Source organism: Python bivittatus, unplaced genomic scaffold, assembly GCF_059951505.1.
Source record: "Python bivittatus isolate LINGU-HERP-01145 unplaced genomic scaffold, Pbiv_v1 ctg000480_np1212, whole genome shotgun sequence".
Lineage (NCBI taxonomy): Eukaryota > Metazoa > Chordata > Lepidosauria > Squamata > Pythonidae > Python > Python bivittatus.
The window spans coordinates 24,191,827-24,213,972 of NW_028277075.1; the positions used below are offsets into that span (position 1 = coordinate 24,191,827).

General features: G+C 38.8%; 1 protein-coding gene across 1 annotated transcript in view; it reads left to right on the top strand.

Annotated features, from left to right (window-relative positions):
• The window catches only part of SPINT1 (serine peptidase inhibitor, Kunitz type 1), a 40,970-nt gene that overhangs the window by 16,109 nt on the left and 2,715 nt on the right, over positions 1-22,146 (top strand). Inside the window, exons 2-9 of the mRNA XM_088145470.1 lie at positions 6,203-6,354; positions 11,217-11,352; positions 12,053-12,223; positions 12,995-13,021; positions 13,278-13,403; positions 16,123-16,170; positions 18,291-18,461; positions 18,787-18,843. Of these exons, the coding sequence (XP_088001596.1) occupies positions 6,203-6,354; positions 11,217-11,352; positions 12,053-12,223; positions 12,995-13,021; positions 13,278-13,403; positions 16,123-16,170; positions 18,291-18,461; positions 18,787-18,843 (888 nt within the window). The remainder of the gene's footprint in view (positions 1-6,202; positions 6,355-11,216; positions 11,353-12,052; positions 12,224-12,994; positions 13,022-13,277; positions 13,404-16,122; positions 16,171-18,290; positions 18,462-18,786; positions 18,844-22,146) is intronic.

The following is a 22,146-nucleotide window of genomic DNA, read 5'->3' on the forward strand; positions in this document are numbered from 1 at the left end:
AAATCCTACAAGCTAGGCTTCAGCAATACATGAACCGAGAACTACCGGATGTACAAGCTGGGTTTCGAAGAGGCAGAGGAACTAGAGATCAAATTGCCAACATTTGCTGGATCATGGAGAAAGCACGAGAGTTCCAGAAAAATATCTACTTCTGCTTCATTGACTATGCAAAAGCCTTTGATTGTGTGGATCACAACAAACTGTGGCAAATTCTTAAAGAGATGGGAGTACCAGACCACCTTACCTGTCTCCTGAGAAATCTGTATGCGGGCCAAGAAGCAACAGTTAGAACCGGTCATGGAACAACCGATTGGTTCAAAATAGGGAAAGGTGTACGACAAGGCTGTATACTGTCACCCTGCTTATTTAACCTATATGCAGAGTACATCATGAGAAATGTCAGGCTGGAAGAATCACAAGCCGGAATTAAGATTGCAGGGAGAATCCTCAACAGCCTCAGATATGCGGACGATACCACCCTAATGGCAGAAAGTGAAGAAGAACTAAAGAGCCTCTTGATGAGGGTGAAAGAGGAGAGTGCAAAAGCTGGCTTGAAACTCAACATTAAAAAAACTAAGATCATGGCATCTGGACCCATCAATTCCTGGCAAATAGAAGGGGTAGAAATGGAAGCAGTAACAGACTTCATTTATTTGGGCTCCAAGATCACCGCAGACGGAGACTGCAGCCATGAAATTAAAAGACGCTTGCTCCTTGGGAGGAAAGCTATGGCAAGCCTAGATAGCATATTAAAAAGCAGAGATGTCACCTTCCCGACAAAGATCCGCATAGTCAAAGCTATGGTTTTTCCAGTAGTAATGTATGGCTGTGAGAGCTGGACCATAAAGAAGGCTGAGCGCCGAAGAATTGATGCCTTTGAACTGTGGTGCTGGAGAAGACTCTTGAGAGTCCCCTGGACTGCTAGGAGGTCAAACCAGTCAATCTTAAAGGAAATCAACCCTGATTGCTCATTGGAAGGATCGATAATGAAGCTCAAGCTCAGATACTTTGGTCACCTAATGCGAAGAGAGATCTCTTTGAAGAAGACCCTGATGCTGGGAAAGATTGAAGGCAAAAGGAGAAGAAGACGGCAGAGGATGAGATGGTTAGATAGCATCACTGAAGCAATGAGCATGAAACTGAGCAAACTCAGGGAGGCAGTGAAGGACAGGAAGGCCTGGCGCAATATGGTTCATGGGGTCACGAAGAGTCGGACACGACTTAACGACTAAACAACAACAACAACAACAACAAAACAATTATCCTATGATTTGATAGTACTTTATATTAGTTGGGTTGTTTGGCACTTAGCCAGATTTCTGGCACCAAGATAATTACCTATTGAATTCCATATCAACACCTTCCCAACCTGGTGCCCTCTACATCAGTGTTTACCAATTTTGACACCTTCCAAATCTGGATACCAACTACAAAATTCTCCAGTCAGCATAGCTTATTGCTGAGAATTATGGGAGCTGGAGTCCACACATTTAGAAGTTGCCAAGGTTGAGAAACACTGTTCTAAATGATCTCAACATCAGCCCCAACCATCATGATCAGTGGCAAGGGAAGATGGGAGCTATAATACCAGGTTGTGGAAGGTTGTTCTATTATTTATTTCTAGCCAGAATGTTTGTTGTTTATAGCCTGGTGAAGTCACAAAACATCATCTAGGCTGAGTTCTGTAATAATAATAATTTATTAAATGTATATGCTGCCTGACTCCCAATGGCTCTGGGTGGCTTACAATAGTTTAAAACATTTAAAAACAAAGAATAGAAAATACATATACATACACATACACGCATACACATGTAAAGCTATAATGTAGCTTGTTTTGTTTAGCATACACACAAACCATGGTTTAGTGCACTGTGTGAACCTGGCCAGCCAGAGCAAAATGGGAACAATGAGTTACTTATATACAGTGTTAGCTGCAGTGTTGATTGGGATGCCAGCACATGTACAGCTTTCCATGACTTGGTGCCTGCCAGTTGTGTTAGACTACTACTCCTTTCACTCCCATCCAGCATTCTTATCATTATAATCTAGAATTTATGGAGGGCATCAGTTTGGGGGAAAGATGATATGCATACAGATGATCAAGGATGTGTGATATGATTGTTGCATATCTTGGCTTGTCCCAGTTGTACCAAACTAGCCAATGTATAACTGATACCCAGTTTCTGGGTACAAGATACAAGATTTCTTTAAAAAATCTCTCTGATATATTTCAGATTACAGATAGTCCTTGTTTAGCAACTGCCTTGTTTAGTGACTGTTCGCAGTTACAACAGTGATGAAAAAGTAATTTTGCAACCAGTCCTCGTATTTGCGACCTTCACAGGTCTGTAAAGCAAATAAAAGCTGAAGTAAGTTCATAAGCACAGTCACAGTTTCACTTCGCTTAATGACTGAGTTGCTGGTCCCAATTATGGTCGCTAAATGAAGCCTACCTGTACAGTCAGTCCCTGGGTTATGAGCGAGATCTGTTCCTAGTCTGTCTTTAAGTTGAATTAGTAGGTAAGTCAGAACAGGTACATACGGTTCTTATTTAGCATCAGTTAGTCAAATGTTTTGGGAAAGATTGAAGGCAAAAGGAGAAGAGGACGGCAGAGGATGAGATGGTTAGATAGCATCACTGAAGCAATGAGCATGAAACTGAGCAAACTCAGGGAGGCAGTGAAGGACAGGAAGGCCTGGCGCAATATGGTTCATGGGGTCACGAAGAGTCGGACACGACTTAACAACTAAACAACAACAAAAGTCAAATGTTTGTCTTAGTATATAGTATATAAAATGGGGGATGGCATTCTCCTTCCTCAAGCTGAGAAACTGCTAAAGCCATGCACTGTTTTCATGAGCATTACAAAATAGTGTGTGCGTTCGTTATTACAAACCATTGTATTTAACTCAAATTTTTAATATAATAGGCTTTATAGCAGTCTGTAAGTATGAGTTATCCATAAGTTGGAAGTTCTCAACCTGCGGACTGCCTGTATATTTTAAGGCATCAGCCTAATGAGAAAATCTTCAGACATTTAGAAAAATGCCTATCTTTAAAATGGTTCTGTTACTAGATCCCCATCAGGATTCCAAAAGACTGGAACAGACCAACATTTAATAGCCCTGGGAAGGAGAAGTGGGGAAGATGCTTCAGCTGTATGTTTAGAGGTGACAAGGCTGCCTTAGTGCTTGAATTCTGTGGGTTGAACTTCCCATTAATCTCTGCAGCTAGTGTGGGTCAAGAAGGTGGGAGGCAAAAAATGAGGATGGGTGTGGCAGAAACCAGTGGCAGAGGAGAAAATGAGTACAGTATTGCCACATGTCTAACAGTCTGATTAATAAGAGGTAAAGCAGCTACAGATGTAGCCAGTTGGGCTGTTGGCATTTATGGGGCTGAGAGAGGTTGACCATTAAACAGTGGCCCATACTTTGCAGACAGAAATTCCTTGATGAGGTGTTTGGATATAAGAGGCTTTAGCTTGAGATCTCCGTGAATGATGCCTTTCAGTGGAGAAAGATGGATTAAACAGCTTTAAGTAGGATATAAATATGCATGACTTCATAGGATCTAAGACTGGTGTTTTAGCATTTTATTTCTTTTTTCCTACCCTCAAATGCAGTGAAAGAAGAAAAGACACAGATTTGATATAATAGCACTGCTGAAGAATCTAGCCTCTCCTTGCAGACTGTTTTTAAAATTAATGTCCCTGACTACCTCCAGCTGTTTTTAATAGAGGCAAGGAAATATAGACATTTCCAGGAAGCAGGGATGGAAGTGAAATGATTGAAATGAATTTCCAGGTTAAACCTGATCTTGCATTTGTCCCATCTCACTCATGTATTTTATGGGGCATTCAGAAGATCTTGTCTTCCCATACTTATGTTCTTCTTCCATCTTATTTCTTGTCACAAGATAAATGATGTGAGTGTATATGCATAAAAGCTTTCAGTTAGTAATATTATCTGACAGACATTTTTCTGGTCACAGCTCTTCCAGATTACTAGCACGTTGAGCACCTGCATAAGGGAGCTTAATTTGTTCAAATTTACCTATTGAACACTAAAAACAGCCTGTTGCCACAGAGAAATTAATGTGACAGGTTTCATGGGATGACGGGTGGAACAAATAGACCCAGAGTACTATTTCCAAAGTTTGGAATGTTTGCTCTAAGGGTTTCCTAGAGACAACTTGAAAACAGCTGATGACATCCACTTGTTCTATCATATCTATGTTATAATTTGCATCTTTGGTTGAGTGTCATGCATGTTTTTTGGTTGAGTGAATGGTGTTTATTTTGCTTTGAACTAGGGGTTTGCACAAACTGGAAAATGTGTTTTGTTTTGTGAATAAAATAAATACATTATTGCCCAGAAGTTCAGCCAAACTATTCTGGGCAGGTCACTGTTTGGCTGAGCCAAAGCTCAGAACATTTTGGTTTCAGGTTTTGGCTAAGGTGCAACCTTAGCCAAAACCTGAAGGTCTTACAAGGCAAGTTGAATGGGGCAAGGCTGATCCTCTTTCTTTCTGTTGGTCTCTTCCTGTTGATCGCATATCCAACCAGCACAGCCATCCCTTCCCAATCTTTCTAGTACCTTTCTTCCCCTTAGTACTGCTGATAGCCTTATCTTTCCTCACTGTCTCCTGTCCTAGAACGCCTCTGCCCAGAACACGTGTGTGTTGAACCATTGCCTGGTTGGCACATGTTGTTGGTCCAGGCATGGACCACCCTAAAACGCTATTCCATGCATAGAATGTTTTGCACATCCCTACTTTGAACCTAGCGAACCTGTTTTGCCAAGTTCTGAATGACTGGACTTAGTGATTCTGCTGAACGACCTGCATTGTTTCTTTATCCATATAGTTCCCATAGAGAAGTAGCCCCTACTGTTGTTATATTGTTATAATTTATGGCTTTGGATTGAACACAATGATAAGTAGGAGAAATCATGATTCAGTCATATGGCACCAGATTAAAATATTGATATTTCCAGGGTGATAGGATCTTCCAGAGAGGTCTTACCAGTTAATATGTGTCTATGTATGTGCTCTAAACATTTGGTATGTCTTGGATATGTCACAAGAAGATACACAATGTTGCTTGCTTTTGATATCCATTTTCGTTGTTTGACCTGTTTTAGCACTGAAGCTGGGGGACTTAATTAGGTGGAATGAATTAAGTAAAACATTCTCATTTTATTGGAAACTTCCTGATACATTTCTATTTGACTTCTAAATATAATTTGCCAACTCTGAATTGTCTGCAAGGGTTTTATGTTGCAACCTATTTTGTTGCTTAAAAATGCATTGAGAGAGTTGTTTTCATTCCACTGATACGTGTCAAGGTTCTTTCCTTGTGTCCTCTGTATGATGAAAACTGGATTCATGCATTGTTTAATCTATAATATGATTTCACTGGCTTATTTTATTGAGTGACCCCAACTCAACCATCCATGGCTTTGGCGCAAGAATGAACTTTAAAAATAGTTAAGTTTCTCATCAGCTATCTTAAGGGTCTATTTATTCAATCAATAAAAGATACATTTTCCCCATTTTCTCATTGTTGCTACCGATGGGAGATTGCTTCAATAAAAGCTCCTTCATCACCTAGCTCATTCACCTAGCAAACTTTTTTATGTGCATATTTTGAATCCTCACACTTGCATTTTGAAATGATGCAGCTCAAGGACTCTATTTGATTCTGCTGAAAGTAACTAGATGTACCTGATGAAATGAAAATATTAGCTGCATTGCAAAATTCTCAAATTGAGCATTTTTCCCAACAAAATTGACACATTATTATGTCAGGTACTCTTTGCGTTTTTAAAAAGAAAAAGGGTGTAGCATAAGGCCAAGTCTGGGATTTACTGAGTCCTTCTATATGTTTCCTGAACATTTCAAATGTTTATTTTACTAAGTGACAGCAAGCATCTTTCTGTCTGGAGTTACTGACTACAGAACAGTTTTGACTATTTTTTCAACTTGTTTTCAACTGAAAGCCCCCCCCCCCCCCCGAGTTCTTTTGTATTTCCACAACACAGGAGAAACTCAAGAATAGGCTCGATTTTCAATTTGGTTCCACCAAAATGTATTGGACTACAATAGGATTGATCTGAGCCAACTTGTCCAAAGGATGTTTATGTCCTATGAGATTTTTAAAAAATGAATACATTGTGATTGTTGTTGTTTTTAAACTAGATGATGAGCCACCTAAAGCTAAAGCTTGGAAGGATGTGAAAGTACAGCCCAATGAATCAGTAATGTTGAATGGTTCAGCAAGTTCTGATGACAACGGGATTGTGAATTATGAATGGACTCTTCTTTCTGGTGATTCCTCAGTGGTAATGGAGGTAAGGCACATCAACTGTCTACTAAAATTCCCTTGTGTAGCACTTTTAGAATCTCCACTTAAGCCAAGGTAGCCATATGGGCTATAAGAAAAAAATTAAACTTCAGATTATCATTAAGCTAACAGAAAGATTATAAAATAGTTGATGATTTTTTTAATTCTCTGGAATCAGCATGACCTTTTAGTAGAGAATATGATACACTTGAGATAAGGATTTTATTATCTGATAGTACATTCTATCCAACAGGTAAGGCTGTCTTTACCTCTTCAAGTCCTTTGGATCTTTCAGCAGGATCTGATACCACTGATCATGGACTACCTGCAAGGTTGAGAGCTGGGGACATTATGCTTTTGTGGTTTCACTTGTTTCTGAATCGACAGTACCAGGCAGTGGGTGGAGAGAGATTGGCTCAGTGGGCTGTGGGTCCTGCAGGGCTCTCTTCTCTCACTCTGCTGTTTAACATCTACTGTATATGAAACTACTAGGAGGTGATCTGTCAGTTCAGATACCAATGGTGAAATGCCATTGATACACCCGGCTGAACCAGAATGACATAGTAGATAGATTTAATAATTTGCCCTTTCTGTCATCTTAACAGTTACAGTCTAGATGCTGCATATCACCTGGAGCTTCAGTTCTCTGGTTTTAGCACCATATGGGCAATTTAATGAGCTACTTTCTGCCCATACATTTTCTGTCTCTGTCTTAAGCTTTTTCTATTTCTACAACCATAGAGAGAGGGAGGAGGAGACAGAGAGAAATAAAAATGGGTAGGTGGGTGGATGGACGGATAGACAGACAGACAGACAAGCTAGGCTCTTTTTTAAAATAAATTCTTGCTTCCACCTTCTACACGGAGGGAATTAAGGAGAATGAAGCTAGCCTGGTGATTGGACAGGAGTCCAAGAATCTGGAACTGAGGGCCATTAAACTCAGTAGGAGTTACTGTAGATAATCATGCATGTGTTCCTTTGTGTTTGCTGACACAAAGGAACCTCTAATGACTTCTATTGACCCATTTTCTTTCTCTGTTTTTCTAAATAGACTTGTGTATATAGGGAGTAGTTCTGTGACATGATTTGTTTAGATGAAGGATCACTTAAACTTACAGATGGAGCCACCAGAATATCATTTTTCAGACCCATCTGAAAGGCACAGTACAATATGCCTGCCCACTTGTATTACCATTTTAGTGCAACTTTGATGATGTCCTTAAATTTGATTTTGTGACTAATTCATATACTTCAGATTTGGTCTTTGAGTGAGATCTTCAGTACTCACCTCTCCATTGTGTGCTGCATAACTCAAAGCTTCTGATCCTCTGCATCCAGTTTTCTTAGATTCCATACTTTTGTAGCCATAGTTCATTGCTGGTATAACTATGGCACTGAAGGTGTCCACTTTTGCTTTAATGTTTCTCATCTTTTGTAGTATTGCTTTTATGTGGTTAAAGCTGAGCCATGCCACAGTTCTTTGGTGCAATATCTCTTGGTTGATTGTGTGTGCGGGGCACTGGTTTTCTGGCCAAGATAGATGTAGGAATTAACATTCCCTAATATTTAGCTCATTTAGACATTGCTCGGCTTCTTGGATATTGTGTCTGATGATCACAGTGTCATCATCTAACCAGAGGTAGATGAGCATCTTGCTGTCTATGTTGACACCTTTATCTCCTGAGTTGAGCCCTTGAAAAATGTTTTCCTTTGCAAAAGCTAGCTTGCTCTTATGGGTAGTGTTCATTTAAGCTTTTCTTTATTCTGGTCAGTATGATTAGGAGAAGAGCTTTGTTTGTTTGTTTGTTTGTATGAATTTATAGCCGCCCAACTAAATGGACTCTGAGTCCAGTGGACTCAGCTTGTAGGCTAAAGAATAAAGCAGATTGAGCAATAGTTGGCAAGCTTCTCTGGGTCACCTTTTTTGAATACTAGAACTGTCTCTGAAGTTTTCCATTATTTAGGGATGTCATCTGCAACTAGGAAGTCATTAAAGGATTTGATCATCTGATTCACTAGGGCTTCTCTGCCAACCTTGTAAACTTCTAAGATGATACCATCTGGTCCTAGGGCTTTTCTTGATTTTACTGGTCAAATAGCATAGAGAATCTCATCTAGTTTTTGAAGGATGGTAATTTGGAATGTCAGTTTTTGAAGCAAAGAGCTCAGTATAAAAATGCTGGCATTCTTCAGTTTTCTTGTTGTTGTCATCCTTCAAACCCTCTCTTCTGTGGCATTTCCTTCCATGCTTTACAATGCTGTTTCTTGCCTCTGCTGCTTTCACAAATTACTGTTTCTGATAATTTTCATACTCTTCTTTTACTTGTTGCTTTATCTTGTAATTCAGCTTACAGAGGACAATCCTGTCATGCAGATTTTATCCTTTAAGCTGTTTCCTCTTTGCTAAGAGCTCTCTAGTTGTATTGCTAATGTGGGAGCTTCTTCCAGTTTTTTTCTGGACTTCTGCTGTTATGATGAATTATTTTATTTTGATTTTCTTGATTTTTTTCCTTATTGTTCAGTGAGCAATGCATTTGCATTACACTTCCAATTTTATGTCAGGACTTGTTTTTCAAGTAGAATTGCATCTATTACCATATTTCATGAGAATCGTTGTTGAGAGAGGGGTTGTTGAAGTTGACTGTCGTTCAGATTGGCCTGTGGTCACTGTCAATGTTAAGTTAGTGAAGTATTTTGACATTTTTTATTAATGTTATGCCATTGCATAGTATGTAATCAATTTTTTGCCTTGGTTTCCCAGTTAGGAAAATGCCACGTCCAGGCTTCCCTGCTGGCTTCTCAAATCATATACATTTTTGCGACTCAGCAAAGATGGCTAGTTGTTCACCGTTTTAATTTTGCTCACTTGCCTTGAACCCATTCAAGAATTTAGGTCTCCTGTGATGATCTTTTTATAGACTGGCTAATTTAATTGTTCAAGTTCTTTGTAAAAATTTTCAGTTTCATCATCATAACTGCAAAGGGCCCCATTTCATGGTTGTGCAGATACCAGTGTTTTTTTAAGATCGCTTGGCTGTATTTATATTTATATTTAATTTTCTGCATTGTTTTAAGTGATTGATTGTTTTTATTATTGTTAGCCGCCCAGAATCACTAGTCTGAGATGGGTAAATTGGATAAATAAATGAATAAATAACCACTGTAAGGAGCATAGCATTGAACAGTGGGTTGTTTCTACCTTTTATCTTCAATTTGTGTGTTGCAAGATGTGGGGAAACCATTTGAAATTATTATATCTTTGGCACATGTTGGTTGGTAACAATGAAACCAATTCCATCGATATGGTGTGGGCTTTCACGTGTGCCATTATTGTGCCATTTTTTGATTGATGCTCTTGTTTTGCTTAAGTTGATGATGGCATATTTCATTTTTTTTTTTAGTTCTTCCATGCAACCCTGAATCTCCTTCTAAGGTGTAGGAGAGAATCCAGAACTGCCTGTTGAATCCATTTGTTTTACAAAAACAAAACTATTTTAATCAATAGACATTAATTCTGTTAATAATAATTTAACTTTTCTATTTTGGCCTTGCTTGTCTTTTGGAGTATAGCCTGTAACCAATGGGTATATGTAAACATATATAAAAGTGGGTCACAAGTGCACAATGATAAAGTGGAAAAGCTGAGTAATGTATAGAATGGTCTGTGTTTATAACCTTTTTTCCTGTCTATTTTTTTTTTTTTTTTACAGATTTGTCTCATTCAGGGTTGTCTTCCTTTTGGATTAATATGTTAATTCTATCAAATTGAAGTTGGGCCCTTCAAGAAGCACTGAGCAGCCATTGCACTCTTTAAGTCACTGTTTGATGGCAGTGAACAAACTAGTTGATTGTTCATGGATGTATGGTTTGTCTGTAGTAGATAACCTAGCTCTAAGAAAACACTTCCACTTGATGTAGAAGTCTGCACTTCCAATGCCTTTGGAAGCCTTTGCAGGTATGCAAAAGCTCCAACTGCAGATAACTGCACTGTACTTGTGAACAAGTGGCTCTTTCGTGGTGTTGCTAGTGTGACTTAGAGAGGGAAGGAGCTGCTCACTGCTCCTTGGATGTTGAGATCTACAAAGTGATAAGCATTTTGAGAAGGTTATCAACTTCAAAGGCCATAAAATAACAATTTAATAATGTTTTTAATTTATTATATCTTTATTCTTCTCACTTGAATATTGTAAATGTCTCGCTACAAAGACTGCTCTTCCATTGTTTTGTAAAGTGCCTTGTACTGCATGGTAGTAGCATTTATATATGATTAATACAGTTTAGAAGGAACAAAAATGGATCACAGCTATGTGATAAGCTATGAAATATCCTATTTCCTAAATGTCTACAATCAGTCGGTTAGAGAAGAAATGCCATTTTATTTAACTCCTGCTGGATTGTAAATTATTTACTAAGTGAGAGTTTGTAACATTGCTTAGTATAGAGAGAAATAACATGAGATTCATGATCCATTGCACAACCTAAAAGGTTCTAAAGCATCTACATAATTCTGGAAATGTGCTACAAAGAATTCTGAATTTAATGACTCCTTGTATTTATGAATGATGGAACAATAAACATTTACTGTATAATGTGATAAGCAACCCTCAGAATTGCTTAGATAAAAGGCATAACATGTGTAAATGTCCCCAATAGGAAACTTTGCAGTTCTTCATGAAACTTGATTTTTCTTTCTCAGAATTCTTATTATGATTTGCCATAACAAGAATCTTGAAATTTATCTTAAAACTTCAACTTTTAAATAGCAACTCTGAAGAAACCCCAATATTTCTTAGGCTAAAGTGAGGGAGACCAAGGAAACCTGTTTTGCTTAGGTCATCTTTATTTCTGATTTTTGTCTTGCACTTTCAGAAACAGAAAGATTTTATGATGCTTTCAAATCTGAATGAAGGGATTTACATATTCCAGTTCACTGTAACAGATACTGTGGATCAGCAGGACTCAATCAACATCACTGTCACTGTACTTAATTCTGATCAGACTGCGGGTAAGTTTGATGTATGTAGTTCTTTCCTGCTTTGCTCTCTTCTCTCCTGACTCCAATGTGGCCGCACATGGAATAGAATTATTTTAGTAACTGAGGTGACAGGCAGATGGATAGACAGATATTCTGCTCTTTTGATAATGCAGATTAGATCAGTATCTTGACGCAGGAGCCTTAATATGCAAAGACAAATGCAGTTACTTCTTAGCGTCATTAAAGTTCCTCCCACAATCATTTTAAAAACAACAAAAAGCTCTTCCATGTTTTACCCATGAAGTTCATTACTTCTCTGTTTATTTAATTCTTGTAAGGAGCCTAAACCATATAAACAAATGGAGTGTGAATATTTTAAAAAATAATGCTTGTATTGTGTGTTATGGTTTAAAACCAATGATAGCCTTCTCCCACCTAATGGCAGGAAAGACTCTAACCTTTTGTTTGGGAATAGCTGGTCATTTGATTAGGAAACTATAGACTTTTTGACATTCTGCTGTAAGGTAACTTCAAGTAGATCACTGCTCACTGACACGTCGTATTTGCCATTAAAATATATTTAATGATTCTTTTGGAAGAATATTCCTTGACAGCCAGCTCCTCACCTCTCTCTTCCAACTGGCAACCCTATAAAATCTGGGAAAATAGACTAGATCTAATTTGTACCTTCTCCGACACGGTGAGAATTAAATTTCCTTGTTCTCCCTAGAGCATTGCTTGGCTCCTTTTAAAGTGGGACGGTGTCGAGGTTTCTTCCGTCGCTGGTACTACAATCCGGCAGTTGAGCAGTGTCAACGGTTCATCTTTGGTGGCTGCAACTCCAACAAGAACAATTATGTTGGAAAAGAGGAATGTGATCTTGCCTGCAAGAATGTTCAGGGTTTGTATATTAGAGAAGATTGTCTGCTGCTTTATGTTAGATATTTAAGAGAGGAATCCTAATCAATTCAGAATTATTTTGACACAACTGAATCTTATAGCTTTCAGTTTAATTAAGCTGGTTTCAAACCATGCTAATGTTTTAACCATGATTTATTGAGTAAGCCATAGTGGCCCAGATCACACATAACAAAAAACATGCTTTACAATGCACAGTTACTAGGTTCAGTTTGTGAACTCAGCTTGTATATGTTTGACTCAGAGAAGCAGAAAAAGAGAGGCTTCATATTGAACCTTTTCCAAACTGGAACCTTTAGGGTGTGCTGGGTTTGAACCCACAAAAATTCCCACTTAGCAAGGCTGGAGAACATCTGTTAACATCACTTAGCATCTGGAGGACATCATCAGGTTGAAGAAGGCTGAGCCAGGCTATAAAATCAGGAGAACGGTTGTCTTTTTACCAATGCAGGGGAGCATATGATTGGCATTTGTTTGAGTGAAATCTATTGCCTCCACTGTCTCCCTACGTTTGTATTGTAGAAATAATGGGAAGTGGCTTCTATGCATGCTAAGTGCATGCCAGAAGAATAGTAGCTGGCTTAGGGGACATGGTTCGTGGTTTCTGGACTGGCAGTTCTCCAATCCCTAATTAAAACAAAACAAAGCAAAAACTGAATTGGTAAAGTGGTTGGATGGAATGTTTTGATGAGAGCTAGTTGAAAAATTGCTTCTTGAAAGGACAGTAGTCTCACCCCAATTTCCTTCTTTTCAGGTGCTGTTGAAAAACGCCAAGAACCAGGTAAGTTCTTCTGTATATTTCTGTGATAGCATTCTAATTCCTTACTAACTTCCTTAGTGACATGAGGCTTAGTAGTACATCTTTAGCTGGTTTCTTATTCTGTGCTTTTGTAGCATTGCAATTAAGCACTTGCCAGTACTTTTCTATTCTCCAGTTCTGCTGTGCTAAAGGAAGAGAAACATCTTTTTATCTGAATGCCCTAAAGATAATTCATCTTTGCTGAGAACCATGAAAATAACCCATATTTCTCATACAGTGTGCAATGGAAATTGCCTACCCTTCTATTTCAAATGTGACGATGGCTGCTGCATTGATAGTGTTCAAGAATGTGATGAAACTCCAGATTGCCTAGATGGGTCAGATGAGAAACATTGTGATTCATGTAAGTAGGTAAACCTTTAACTGCTTTAGAGTAATAGAAATAGAGATGGAATTGAAGGCCACTGAGTCCAACACTGCTCAGTAAAAGAATCCGAATTTAAGCATCCCAAATGTATGGCTGTCTAGCCTTTGCTTGAACACACTAGAAAAGGGGAGCTCACCATTTCTCTGAGTAATTGGTTCCACTGTTGAAGTGCTTTAAAATTAAAACTGTTTCCTAATTTTAAATTGGACTCTGCATTCTTGTAAGTTAAAACCATTATTCTGAGCCTAGAACTCTGGAATAATGAGAGAATAAGACCCTGACTTCCTTCTGTATGTCAGAATACCATTGAGGTATTTGAAAAATTCTAGTATTTTTTTCTCAAGGCTAAACACTCCCAGTTCCTTCAGTCTTGCTTCACCATTTTTGCCCTTTTCTGAACCAGTTCCAGCTTCTCTAAAGTCTTCTTAAAATGTGCTAGCCTTAAAAACAAACCTCTTTCCATTGGTTTCATAGCACCACAATATAATTTTTTGCCTCAGTTTGATGAGGGCCCAAACCTCATTGGTAGAACATAGGCCTCAAGGACAGCAAGTCTCAGGTTCACTCTGCCAGCACCTCTAGTAAAACATATCTTAAGTAGCAAGTGTTGGGAAAATGTGTCTGGGGTTTTTTTTGTTTTTTTTTAAGGCACTGTATAGAACTGGAAATGGTGCAGGAAATGCTGCCAAAATGAACAAGAACTATGTGGAGTATTGGAGACATTTTCACTTGGGAAAAAGGGTATTAAAAGGAAATACCTTAGGAGCATCCTGTAGTCTTAGAACTTGGATAATCCAATGAAGCTGAATAATGCAGAAGACTCAGGACAAACGAAAGGAATGCTATTTCACATAGTGTATCGTTAACCTGTGGCTAACTATATTTGCTAAAAAGATGCTGCAATGGCCATGAACAGGGATGAGTTTAAAAGGAGGATAAATAAATGAATGCAGGATAAGGTTATGCATTATAAGTAGTCCTCACTTAATGATGCTAATTGGGACTGGAAGCTCTGTCATTAAGCAATGCCGTTGTAAGTTGAAAAACCACATGATCACACCATTTAGCAACAGTAGTTCCAGCAGTCCTGACTGCTGTCGTTAAGTGAGGCCTGCACAGGTCATTAAGTGAGGATCTCACGTGACTTCAACTTGCAGCTTCCTGCTAGCTTCCCCATTGCCTTTGCTTGTTGGAAGCTAGCAGGGAAGGTTGTAAATTGTGATCACATGACTGGAGGGATGCTGTGATAGCTGTAAGTATGAGGACCAGTTGTAACTACCACTGATTCAGCGCCGCTGTTAAGTTTGAATGATTGCTGAGCAAGTGGTTATTAAATGAGGACCACCTGTATTTCATATCAGCGAGTGTATGCTTCCACATGCCAGTTGCTACAGAATATGAACAAAAGGGTGTAGTTGAGCTTACATCTTTCTGTTGAATTTCTGATGGGCATCTAATAGCAATTGTGAGAACACAATGTTGGGCTGATTGATAGGCCTTTGGTCTGATCTAACATGGCTCCTCTTAATTGTCCTGTGCAGAAGATAATAGAGAATGCTGTTGGGAAATTCAAGAAGGAAATTTTAGTAATGAGTTTCTGTAGCCTCCACATGCAGGGGTGTACAAAAGGAGGTGCACAAAATATTTTTTTAATTTGAAATGTTTTGAATTGAAGACAAGTTGTTCTGACCTTGCCAGGAGTACCCTAACGTTGGTTTGAGATTGAAATAGTGTTGTTTTTAGCTCAAAGCACTTCTGATGAGGTTGGAGTGCTTCCTATGTGTGATGGAATGGACTTATGAAGGCCAGGCTCAGGGAGATAAGCGTGTTCTTAGCCCCCAGCAGGAGTGTGGGAAGTTCAAGAAGATGAGGCTGGCACCTCCCTAAGGAATTCACGGTGTTGTGGCTGGCTGGCTTGGGAACTAGGGTTCAGTCTGGTGAGATTTCTGTCTTGAGGTTGAAGCTAATGAACAGCCCAAAGAATTCCAAGAGACCATGCAAATACAGTTCTGTTGCGTTTATTAGCTTCAACATCAAGACAGAAATCTCACCAGACTGAACCCTAGTTCCCAAGCCAGCCAGCCACAACACCATGAATTCCTTAGGGAGATGCCAGCCTCATCTTCTTGAACTTCCCATGCTCCTGTTGGGGGCTGAGAACATGCTTATCTCCCTGAGCCTGGCCTTCATAAGTCCATTCCATCACACTATGAGATCAGAATAGCCTGTTTTGAATTTAAAACATCCATTTTTAATGTGAATTTTATTGCACTCCACTATCTTGCATAGCTTCCTGTTCTAATTAAGAAAGCTGTAATATATTTATTATGCAAAACAATATAAATGGCAAATTAATGTTTTGCAAAATAAAATTGAATATTTAAATTTGCATCATATGTTTTTATTACAAAACTTCTCTTTTCTCACATGGTCCTTGGATTGACTGGCTTCAAATGTTGTTTTAAAATGTAGGGTTAGCTATGCCTATTCCTGTTTAATATTTCTAAAACTAAGAACAGAAGCAGATTAGTAAATGAGTTAAAGAAACAGAGGCAGAACTAACAAAACAACAGACAAAAATGTTTTTAAAATATTATGTCACGTAGGTTATGACATACTTCATAACAATTATTTCAATTTTCAAACAAAATGCATGTCTATAAACATTCTGCTGCCTGCTCTTTGTCTCTTTCAGATATTCAAGGATTCAATAAATTACAGAAGATCAATATTACTGCCAGAAGTAAGTATATTATAAAATACATGAGGGATTACACTTGAAACAAATACACTTAACAGACATGTTTTAAAAATCTATACTTGCACCTCTCCAAATATAATTGAAGAAGATGACTTCATTCAGGCAGAATTTGAACTGGATTGAGTTAAGGAATTAATTGCTCTGGGTATATCTGAGTATAACCTTGAATAAACTTATTATTGGGAAATTGTCCAATAATCAAGTATTTTTAAAGCATTATGTTTATATAAACATCATATAACTATTTTAAGTAGATAGTTTGATAGTTAAAAAAGTTAAAAACAAAAACAAAAAAATGTGTGGAACCCTAAACGTTGTCAAATATAGTATAAATATGAACATATAGTAAATGTGCTTGTGGCACCCTTGTGTAAGCTGCAGTAAGTAGAACTTGTTACAAAAACATAACAATAACAATTCATCGTCATTGTCAAGTTTATACTCAGTTGGCTCTGTTAGTTGTAATCAGGATACCCCTTACCCAAGACTTCAGAAAGTCTGTGTGGCGTTCAACTGCAAGTCTGGCAGTAGAGAGATCCTGAAGAAATGTCCATCTAGCACCTGGAAACAGCTGGGTCACCCCTGAGACATTCCCTAGCTTCTTTTCTAGCTCTTAAGTCCCAAAGGCAGTCTAGGGTTTATCATACTTGCCAGAGGAGGGTACAGTATTTGTCACTTAAGCGCAGTGAGTGAAATCATGAAACCATGTTACTTCATAATAATTTTAATTATTATTACAGGTAGTCCCCAGGTTAAGAATGCCCGGTTTAAGGATGACCCATAATTAAGAATGGAGCCTATTATAGCAAAATTCAAGTTAAAGGTTAAGTTCAAAGTTCAAGTTAACACAATGATTTGAGTTAAACACACAATGTTTCGAGTTCATTACACAATACTACTTATACAGTATTATAGAATAATAGTGTTCCGGCTTACATACAAATTCGACTTGACAGACCTTGGGAATGGAACTCATTCTTAAACTGGGGACTACCTGTATTATAATTTTAAAAATATTTGGTAAATAGTATAAAAAGATGGAGCATTCCCTGAATATTTTTTTCTGGCCTTCATCCTATAATGTTAGGATTACCTAACAGTTGCAAAAGAAAAATAACCATTATAACAATGGTGCAAGTAGAGTCACTGGGAATCAGGCAGCATACAAATTTAATATAATAATAATAATAATAATAATAATAATAATAATAATAATAATAATAGACTTATAATAGCAATTGGGACTGGAATTTCCATCGATAAGTGATGTGGTCATAAAGCGACAGCAATCCCTGCAGTCTCTGTTGCCATCAATAACTGAATCTCACGGTTGTTAGGCAAGGGAACTTCCTGCTGGCTTCCCACAACCAGTCAGTGGGGAAGCTGACAGGCAGGTAACTGGCTGCTACTGGATGGGGGGGAGAGCAAGGGGGTACGCATGGGGAAGGATCAGGGACGGTGTGTGACAATGCGAGGGAGGGTCAGGAAGGGTGTGCGGAGGTGTGCAAAAGGCATGGCTTGGGTTGGGAAGAGTGCAAGAGGGGTGTGGGTTGGGGAGGGGGTGTGAGGGGGTGCACGAGAGGCATGGGTTCAGGTAGGGGTGTAGGGGTCCATGTGTGGCCAGCACGGCGTGAGTGCAGAGGGGCTAAGGGAGGGTATGTGAGTGGGGGAGACTTACCCCAGTGACTTGTGACCTTCCCTGCTGGCTTCCCCATTGACTTTCTGGGGGAAATGGCAATCACTTGATCATGGGGTGTTGCAATTGGTCATAAGTGCAAACCAGTTACCAAACACCCAAATCGCAATCACGTGACCATGGGGTTGCTGGGACGGCTGGAACTCCAAGGACCAGTCGTAACCCCCATTCGTTCAGCACTGTTGTAACTTTGAACGGTCACTGAATGAATGGTCGTAGGTTGAGGACTACCTGTATGACATTTGGTAGCTTTAAAAAAAAACTAGCTCTGCTAAATAGGCAGTAGGCCAATTCTCGAAGTGTCAGTGGCTTTATCAAGTATTTGACATGCTTAAATAATAGGTCAATAGATATTAATTAACTGGATTCCCAATTCTAACAATACTCCTTGTTCCTTTCTACACAGGTTACTGTGTAGATATGCCAGACACGGGGCCATGTGAAGAAAGTATACCTCGCTGGTACTACAACCCTTTGACTGAGAAGTGTGGCCGCTTCACCTACGGAGGCTGTGAAGGCAACAAAAATAATTTTGAGAGGGAAGAAACATGTATGAAATTATGTGAAGGTGTCACAAGTAAGAAGAAATTCTTATGAGGGTTTTTATCATTGTAGTGACAGCTCTGTAGGGCTCAGTAATATTGTTGCTAGAGGCTGGTGCTCTGCTTTGCAATATGCTAGTTCTTATTTAATTATGTTCATTAAAAAATATTTTTTTAAAATCAAGTGGGTCAGGAACCTGGTAGACATCAAGGCAAATGTCTGTGGGCACAGTGGCATCCTTGAGTCCCATGTTGCCTACTTGGGGATGATTACTATAGTGACTTAATATTATAAGTGCACTCTGTTGTCTCCATTATTCTGAGCATTGTTACATAATCCTGTATTTTCTTTTAATGTAGGAGAAGATATGATTGGTGAGAGATGGAGAGGATACGAATATCAGCAAGCCAGTTTAAGTATGTAACTACATTCCAAATAATTTTGAGTCCCTATTATTATTATTTTTTTTTTACAGCAACTTGCCTTGCATTTTTGGGTGGTGGAAAGAAGTATGACACATCTGCCTAAATGAAGTGATATATTCTAGTGATAACAAAATACAGTCAGGTCCAGAAATATTGGGACATCGACACAATTCTAACATCTTTGGCTCTATACACCACCACAATGGATTTGGAATGAAACAAACACAATGTGCGTTAACTGCAGACTGTCAGCTTTAATTTGAGGGTATGTACATCCAACTCAGGTGAACGGTGTAGGAATTACAACAGTTTGCATATGTGCCTCCCACTTGTTAAGGGACCAAAAGTAATGGGACAATTGGCTTCTCAGCTGTTCCATGGCCAGGTGTGTGATATCCCCTCAGTACCCCAATTACAATGTGCAGATAAAAGGCCCAGAGTTCATTTCAAGTGTGCTATTTGCATTTGGAATCTGTTGCTGTCAACTCTCAAGATGAGATCCAAAGAGCTGTCACTATCAGTGAAGCAAGCCATCATTAGGCTGAAGAAACAAAACAAACCCATCAGAGAGATAGCAAGAACATTAGGCGTGGCCAAAACAACTGTTTGGAACATTCTCAAAAAGAAGGAACGCACCGGTGAGCTCAGCAACACCAAAAGACCCGGGAGACAACGGAAAACAACTGTGGTGGATGACCAAAGAATCCTTTCCCTGGTGAAGAAAACACCCTTCACAACAGTTGGCCAGATCAAGAACACTCTCCAGGAGGTAGGTGTATGTGTGTCAAAGTCAACAATCAAAAGAAGACTTCACCAGAGTGAATACAGAGGGTTCACCACAAGATGTAAACCATTGGTGAGCCTCAAAAACAGGCCAGATTAGAGTTTGCCAAACGACATCTAAAAAAGCCTTCACAGTTCTGGAACAACATCCTATGGACAGATGAGACCAAGATCAACTTGTACCAGAGTGATGGGAAGAGAAGAGTATGGAGAAGGAAAGGAACTGCTCATGATCCTAAGCATACCACCTCATCAGTGAAGCGGGGTGGTAGTGTCATGGTGTGGGCATGTATGGCTGCCAATGGAACTGGTTCTCTTGTATTTACTGATGATGTGACTGCTGACAAAAGCAGCAGGATGAATTCTGCAGTGTTTCGGGCAATATTATCTGCTCACATTCAGCCAAATGCTGCAGAACTCATTGGACGGCGCTTCACAGTACAGATGGACAATGACCCAAAGCATACTGCAAAAGCAACCAAAGAGTTTTTGAAGGGACAGAAGTGGAATGTTATGCAATGGCCAAGTCAATCACCTGACCTGAATCCCATTGAGCATGCATTTCACTTGCTGAAGACAAAACTGAAGGGAAAATGCCCCAAGAACAAGCAGGAACTGAAGACAGTTGCAGTAGAGGCCTGGCAGAGCATCACCAGGGATGAAACCCAGCGTCTGGTGATGTCTATGCGTTCCAGACTTCAGGCTGTGGTTGACTGCAACGGATTTGCAACCAAGTATTAAAAAGGGAAAGTTTGATGTATGATTATTATTCTGTCCCATTACTTTTGGTCCCTTAACAAGTGGGAGGCACATATGCAAACTGTTGTAATTCCTACACCGTTCACCTGAGTTGGATGTACATACCCTCAAATTAAAGCTGACAGTCTGCAGTTAACGCACATTGTGTTTGTTTCATTCCAAATCCATTGTGGTGGTGTATAGAGCCAAAGATGTTAGAATTGTGTCGATGTCCCAATATTTCTGGACCTGACTGTATATACTCACAAAAGGAGTTTGATCCCAAGAATTAAAACAATAGAAAAAGGGAAAATAAGATTTATACAACTTGCACTTTATAATTCCATAAAGCACATTTTATTAATAACAAGGATTCAAGAACCTAGTATGTCTAATATTTTTAAAATGAATGAATAAATGTATAAACTCAAAAGTACTAATAATAAGAAAATACTTAACATGTTTTTGTTCATGATTGGTTTTTAGTGACCTAATAATTCACTTATGGTCTTTAATTAAGATCTAGCATATCAGTGAAATAAGAATGAAAAAATCTGAATAGACACCCAAATGTGTTAATGCCTGAAACAAATGTAACACACAGTGAAGGTTCAGCATGTCTAGAAAGTTATTGTCTCCTGTCCGTGCACTGTGACATCACTAGGGATGTGCAAAATTCAGCAGTTCAAGAACAGAATGTTCTCTTCCCCCTCTGGGCTCTGCTCAGCTTCCTCTGCATCATGCTGTTTCAGGACCAGTTCAAAGGTTTCCAGAAGTAAATTTCCCTAAACTGGGAGCAATTTGAGGAGTCCTGGATATGGCACTCTGGATCCGCCATGGTCTGAGGAGGGGACAGAACATTCTCTGATACCTTTCAATGTACCGTTGCCAAATTTTGCACACTATATAACAATTCCATAATCAGTGGCTGGTAGGTGATAATTGCGGTAAAAAGTAACATGAAATATATCATTAATTTCTTTTTCAGATGATTATTTTGACAGGGCAGTCCTGGATATGTTTATTTAGCAGTAAGCCCCATTGAGTTAAATGGAGCATATTCTCATATAAGTAGATATATTATCATTTCCCAAGTTAGTAGTTTCCAGATATATTGCAAGTTCCACAATTCCCCACCCATTTGTTGGCCATGCAGGCATGATTGTGGCCTTTAAATCCGCTTCTGCAGGTCATCCAAGTCCGGTTCATTCTGGAGAAAAGTGGTTGAAGTACATGAATCCTGGTAGTGGGGGGAGTTTAAGTTTATTCTAAGAATGGCTGTAATTTATTAGTAGAAAGTTCTTGTTACAAAAATGAATTGGAATGGAAATTAAATACATTTAGATGTAATATTGATTAAAATCTGTACACATTGGGAAATTGTTTTGCTCCCACAAAAAATTACTGGATCAAGAATTCTTTCTAGCCTTCTCCCCCCACAAGAACATATATTTTGTTTTCGTGGGGTATGGTATAATTTTGATACCAAAGTGCAGCGACTTTTAGAATCCTGAGTTAAGACAAGTATTTCCAAGAATGAGTTCACTCTCCACTCCCAACATTTTCTTTGTCAATATGACATCAGCAGATATGCCCACCTGAGAATGTTGCATTATAATTATAGTTTCCTAGAGCTGGATTTAGGCTGATCTTGTACTGTCATTTTTTTAGGAAAAGTCCTGCAGAGATAGTTTTTACTTTTTTTCTGAATGGATTAGGCATTCTGCATAAAGTGAAAATGTGTCTTGAAATGTTTGCATAACAGAGGATTGT